General features: G+C 46.5%; 1 protein-coding gene across 1 annotated transcript; it reads right to left on the bottom strand.

Annotated features, from left to right (window-relative positions):
• Nucleotides 1–1,710: 1,710 nt before the first annotated feature.
• Nucleotides 1,711–5,722, bottom strand: LOC123066008 (uncharacterized). Its single transcript, XM_044489181.1, has 8 exons — nucleotides 5,457–5,722; nucleotides 4,069–4,263; nucleotides 3,799–3,955; nucleotides 3,466–3,682; nucleotides 2,880–3,019; nucleotides 2,685–2,747; nucleotides 2,516–2,593; nucleotides 1,711–1,882 (listed from the first exon to the last, which is right to left on the bottom strand). Exons 1-8 carry the CDS (start codon nucleotides 5,528–5,530, stop codon nucleotides 1,853–1,855), a joined length of 954 nt encoding a protein of 317 aa, XP_044345116.1. The 5' UTR covers nucleotides 5,531–5,722; the 3' UTR covers nucleotides 1,711–1,852.
• Nucleotides 5,723–6,409: the final 687 nt, after the last annotated feature.

The following is a 6,409-nucleotide window of genomic DNA, read 5'->3' as shown; positions in this document are numbered from 1 at the left end:
CGATAGCCGGGACGAAAACATGCACTTTGGTGGAGCGATGGGGCATGTCGAGACCACCTAGGTGAACGGTGGGCCTGGTCCCTGGTCATGGTCCTTGAGTTACCAAGTTGGTGCGATAGGAGCCCTGTTCATGTCCACGAGCTACTAATAATACACTTACCGAGATTGGGTATTTTATCTGAGATTGCATTGGTATATACGCACTAACCGTTGCGCAGGATAATGGTTTATGGGGCCCTTGGCATCGTACGGTCTCTCCTGAAAGCTCTGTCAGACATCTAGTTCAGCATTGCGGCATGGCCGGGCAGGTGCCATCCAGGACAGAGGTGGTGCTTGGACCCGACCTTGCTCGAAACGACCTGGAGTGCTTAGGGATGAGCGACTGAACAACCCCTTCGCATTTAGGATGTAAACCGGCGGGGACCTCTCTATGGAGTCTAGGCAGGACTATGACGTGTCGATTATCCGAGGCCAGACATTACCCAGGAAAGTGTGTCCGACCAAAGGTAATCGAGCATATGGGGTAATGTGGTGCACCTCTGTAGGGAAGTAAACTATTCGAATAGTTGTGTCCATGGTAACAGGAGCTTGGATATATGAGAGTATCCCGATCTTATACAACTTGAACCAGATACTTGATGAAATGCATTACTCAATAAATATGGAACTCCCACGGATCTTTTCTCGCAGGGAGTCGAGGAAGGATCTTAGGGTATTGTATTGTTGTGTTAATTAGAAGTTGGTATCGTATGCGCTCATACTCCTTCACTTGCTACAAGATGATCTGCTCTCCTCTCGTCTATTGCTACAAGATGGTGGCCCTTGTGATACATAGAACTTCCCCCTCTAGTTCTGGCATTTCTGTGGTATAGTCCACCGAGATAACCCCCCATCCTTGATACCCGATGCATGCTTAGCATAGTTTTGATGTAAGTCTTGCGAGTACTTCGAATGAGTACTCACTGTTGCTTTGCACCCATTTTCTTCCTCCCGGCTACTGCAAATAGGTGGTCCAGTCCAGGAGCCAGAGGATTCCGAGCTTGGCTACTATGTGGAGTTTGACGACCAAGAGTAGTTCGGAGGTCCCAGATAGGAGGCCTTCGCCTTTTTGATCTAGTGTTGTTTTTTTCCTCAGCCTTCTTAAGGCACCTTTGTATTTGTCTGTAGTCACACCTAACTCTTGTTTTACTAGCGTGTCTTACGACCCTGGCTTGTAATATACTATTTCTTTGTTTATATTTGAGTCGTAGAGTTGTGTTGTGATATTATACCGTGAGTCACTAATCTTGATCAAGCATACTGTATGTATGTTTAGTGCACCATTAATTTCGGGGGCGTCACACAGCGCCATCACCGCGCCCGCCGCCGGCCACCGTCTCTAGGTCGCCGAACCGCCATCGTCCGTGCTTTATCACCGCCGTCCTCTGCCCCGGGAAGAGGGACCTTGCGCGGGTATGGGAGGTCCTGCCGCCGCCAACACCACCCCGACCAGATCCAGGGCGTCTGCCGACGACGGAGTGGGGGGGGGGGTGGACGAAGAGAAAGGGGGCTCGCACCGCCCCAGTCGCCTCCTCGAGAGACGGTGCTAGGATGGAGTCGGGAGGGGAGGGCCCCCGTTTGCAACTGGATGTTTCTAGGGTTTGTGCCGCTGTTTTCTCGTCAGAGACGTGGGATTGGGTTGTTAACCCGTCTTCCAGCCTTCTTCACACATGACAGTACACAAACATCATAATAGCTAAAGTGTTTAACTTGGTAACAAGTTCACAAACAACAATTACTCGCAAGCTCCACTGAGTTCAAATTACTGACATAAATGAAAACATGTGATAATAAGCAGGGACATCTCCACTCTTCAGTCTTTACATGTCGTTTCTTCATCCTCCTACAAGATGGCAGCAATGATAGAACTAGTAAAGAACACAAAATTTGAATATTTAAATGACTTTACAGCGATGTCACATATTCAACACTTTCACACACGGGCAGTGCCTCCACAAGACATCAGACATAGAGAACCGGAGAAGACTGACATACTAACATTTTAAAGGCTTGGCTGATGGCGAAAAATATAGTCACATTATACTCCCTCATTCCAAATTAGTTGACGCATATTTAGTACTCCCTCCGTCTCAAAATAAGTGTCTCAACAACTAATTTGAAATGGAGGGAGTGGTAGTGGACCGTGATGTTCTATTCCAGTTCTATTACAGACCAACTAGGGTTCTTGATTGCACAGTGTTTCACGTTCCGAAAACACAGCAGCAACACTACTTTTCTCAGCACGGTCAACGAGTATATGGAGTCATCTAAACAAAAACATGCAACGGCACCACTAATCTTGTACATGGCACAACTAAACAGAGCAAAGAAAAACAAATAGCAGGCCAGTTTCAAACACCAAACAGATTTGGCTAAGAGCTAATAAATTTTAGGAGATACAAACACCAGCGAACCGCACAAAAACTTTACAAACATATACAACTACTAACAAATTGAAGGAGATTGGGACTCGAACCTGGATTTTGGAATGTAAGGCTAAGAGCTCAGCACGTTTCTTGCGGAGTTTCTCCATAAATTCCACATCGTCAAGGTACTTCAGAAGATAAACACACAAGAAATAATTAGTCAACTGGTCAATCAATTTCCCACAAAATGGTTCTTTACCACACAATTTATGGCATTACATCAAAGGACTCTCTTATCCTTTCCTCCTCTTCTCTCAGTTCTTCTTCTTCATCGTCGTCTTCCTGCACCCGAGGAAAAAACAAAACACAATTAACACTGGCGCAGCAAAACAAATATGCAACTGCAAAAAGATGGACCACAGGTAAGTAACACTGAAGATACTAAAACGCTAGCTATTATATATATTACCATACCTTGTTTTGGGCGTCGCGGCACACCTCATCGTTACATGCATCATAACCAAGGGAGAGATCAGTGTGGCCGCAATCAAAATGAGTAGGGGGGTGCTTCAGATGAATACTTCCATTGTTCGTACAACCATGGCAGTGAACGTCTAAAGGAAGACATGAGTGAGATTTGTCATTTAAGTGCAAGATAGCCAGCCTGGCTCAGATACACGAGAATAGCTGAATAAGTGGCCAAAAAAAATGCATGATTGCAGCAGCACATACAACTGGCTGTGCGTGAACCAGTTAGATTGCGATATTACAAACATAAAGCTATGTATGGTAGAAGATGGCACAATGGGCAAACAGTCAATAGTAACAGCTCCACAATAAACCACAAACGCATTCGCAATTATATCTATCAGCTAATTTCAAACAGTATTCCAAAACTGCTTAATTAAGATAAGAGTGTATACTACCCTTGCCGTCAGGGTTAACCCCGTGGAAAGTGTTGAGAAAATATCCTGCCGCGATGTTCCGACCTATATCTAACAGCTAATTTCAAACAATATCCCAAAAATGCTTAATTTAAGATAAGAGTGTACACTACTACCCTTGCTGTTAGGGTCAATTCTGCAGAAACTGCTGAGAAAATATCCTGGCATATCGCTCTGATGACGTGTGACTTCAGCGAAGAATAGATTGACACTGCCCGCATCATCATCAGCTCCTTTAGTTTTCATAGTGATATTGAGATGGTAGTACCATGCATTGGGACCTTCAGAGATTAATTGCCAATGCACAATATCTTTGAGTTCATACTCGAAATCCTAGAACGAGCATGGATTGGATCAGTAACGTTGCATGCACAAAGCATTAGCAATAAAATAGGGCAATCCTGATAGTGGGACAGAGTGAGGGCGAGCGGGATGGAGAGAGAAGGAACCTCATCGTCGTGCTTCTTGTCCAGTAAAGCTTTAACCAGTCTGTGCACATTCTTAATTTCCCTCTCAGCTATTTTCGAACTTGTGGCGACCTTCCTCGTACCATCTGACCACTCAAGAGATTCACGTATAAGACGCTCCTTATTTGTTTCCTTGGACCTAATTTTAGATCAGACAGAGCATACGATTAGTAGATGTTACGTTCTTCAGAGAAGGCAAGAGATTATTATTCTTTTGAGAGAGAAAAAGAAAGAGAGAGCTCAGCACATTACGTGTCAGTGCTACTGCCACGAGCATAGGTATGGAGAGCACTTGCAATTGCATCAAAGCTCTGGAACGGCCGACCTGGCAGCTCTGGATATGAGTGATAGACTCCTGAACGATCCACTCTGACGTAGATTGGTGTAGGCAAACGGAAATGCCTCCAGGCCATAACATGGTCGGTGTTCCAATAAGGATCGGGAACCCTGCAGTGGGAAGGCTCGGTCGATGAGTAGAAGAACGATTGTATGTTATATGTCAGAGCATCTACAGGCGCCTCAAAGCCGCCTCATGCTCTATCCGGTCGCGAAATTTTGACCTAGACAGACGTCTTAAATGGGCCTCAAACGCCCAGACTGACCGGCACCCCTCATATCCCACCTAAATATGAGGTCGACATGAGGTGCCCGGGCACGCCCGTCACGTCGGACCCGACAGCCCGACCCGCCGTAAATTGTACCAAATCCACCAAACCGTTCCTTGTCCTCGCCCGCCCTCCAACCTTCCGCGCCCGAGCCCTCGCCGTCCGCCACCTCCCCACCGATCCTCACCACCAGCCCCGACCCGTCGTCGTAGATGTCATCCAGCCCGACCTCGACCGCCGCGACGGAGACGCAGTTTGCCTCATCTGTCGCGTCCCTTCCTCGGCTCCGTCTTGCAAAGCGGACAACGTAGCTCGAAAGATACGGCGGCGCCGGCAGCGAGAGAGGGAGGTTCAGACATGGTCGAGCAGTTGTCTCCCCCGTCGCGTCCGGCACCCCGCACCCTTTCCATCCGAGCGTCGACGCGGATTACGCCGTCCGACGCCGTTGAGACAGAGGAGGATTCGACGGCCGGCTGGGCTATTCCGGACAGTTTTCCGCCGCGCATAAGCCAACAGTGGACGTATGTGACTCGCCGCGGCTCGTTCGGGCGCGGATGAGCACGAGCGCCGGCGGCACGCCGGCTGCGCTCGACATGTTCGATGGAATGACCGAACAAGACTCGGTACATTTTCTTTGCTCCTGCCCGATCAAATTTGTGCATAGACCACTAGTTCATTTCGCACATGATGAATGCTTGCAAACCATGATTACGTAGGAGGTGTTCATGTCGAACATGAACAATGACAATGAAGATCCAACCGGAATGAAGTATTAATTGGAAGGCACCATCGCATTTGAAGTAGGGACAACATCCGATCTCAATCCGAACAAGAAGTAGAAGAAGACCAAGACGGCGATGGTAGGACATCCGGCATTCTCAAGATATGTGGACTATCATGGCGTGATGTGACCTGGAACTTTGCCGCGAGAAATCGGACTGAAATTTAGGTACGAATCACCGTCCACAGACAAACCAAATCGATTTCGACAAATCACAAACAGGAAATAATTAAGGACCAAGAGCAAGATCTTACGTGGAAGGTGGCGTCCGCCCTTTTGGCTCAACGGATCTGATCTTTACCGGCGGGGGTGGTGTGAGGTGCCCCATCCTCTCTTTTCGCTGCTGCCTGTCCTCAACAGATCCGAACCTTACCGGCAGGGAGGGATTGCATGGGGAGGCGCACTTCGCTGAGGTTGCCGTCGATTGCCAATAGTTCGCTGAGGCTGGCGGCCAGGAGGAAAACGAAGATTAGAGAACTCCGATGCGCTGGCCCAATTCGTTCACACGTGTCTGTTTTGGTCAGACTTATTTTCAAAATTGTTCGTGTATTATTTTAAAAGTATTAATATATTTCAATATTCTTTTTGAATTATGAAAATGTTTGAAAATTTTAAATATATTTATAATACAATTTAAAATATTGTCTAATTATACAATCATTTTGATAAGGACGCGACTAACGTCCAGCCAGTCGGATTTTAAGCATCAGATCCGGACGGTAGATCCTAGCGTAAGTAAATCACTTGTCTAACAAGCACATGTGCATGCAGTCCGCGTCCAGAGCATGCAGCCAGCTCATGCAGCATCTTGCCATCCCATGCAAACCGTTGGTTAAATGTGCCTTATGAAAACAAGATGATGTCATCAAAAGATTCTCTTTATTCCGAAACTTCAAAATACTTTCTAGCTTAAATAGTTGGTCAGATTGAAAAACTGCTTTGACATAAGAAAACCGTTACAACGAGACCTTCGAAACTAGATCCCATGTTGGTATATTCCGATGACTTTTTTTTCAGGGCAAAAGTTATCAGGCCCAGGCCAAGTAAGTTATCACGTCTATGGTACATAAATTATCGTCTTGTTTATATAAAAATTATCGGGGGTATAAAAATGGTCAACCAACCTTCTCCCCACGTGCAAATGAAATAGAGGACATAATAGCTGACGTCATCCTAGATTCCTCATATTTCAAAACTCCAAAATGTT

Source organism: Triticum aestivum, chromosome 3B (assembly GCF_018294505.1).
Source record: "Triticum aestivum cultivar Chinese Spring chromosome 3B, IWGSC CS RefSeq v2.1, whole genome shotgun sequence".
NCBI lineage: Eukaryota > Viridiplantae > Streptophyta > Magnoliopsida > Poales > Poaceae > Triticum > Triticum aestivum.
The sequence above is the reverse complement of the archived record's forward strand: the minus strand, read 5'-3'. Positions and strand labels throughout refer to the sequence as shown.

Excerpts from the sequence above, each read along its gene's own strand:
- LOC123066008 (XM_044489181.1), bottom strand. The coding sequence starts at position 5,530 with ATGGGGCACCTCACACCACCCCCGCCGGTAAAGATCAGATCCGTTGAG. Across the intron at positions 3,956-4,068 it reads CGTGGCAGTAGCACTGACAC|GTCCAAGGAAACAAATAAGG; the intron begins GTAATGTGCTGA and ends ATCTAAAATTAG. Across the intron at positions 3,683-3,798 it reads ACAAGAAGCACGACGATGAG|GATTTCGAGTATGAACTCAA; the intron begins GTTCCTTCTCTC and ends TGCTCGTTCTAG.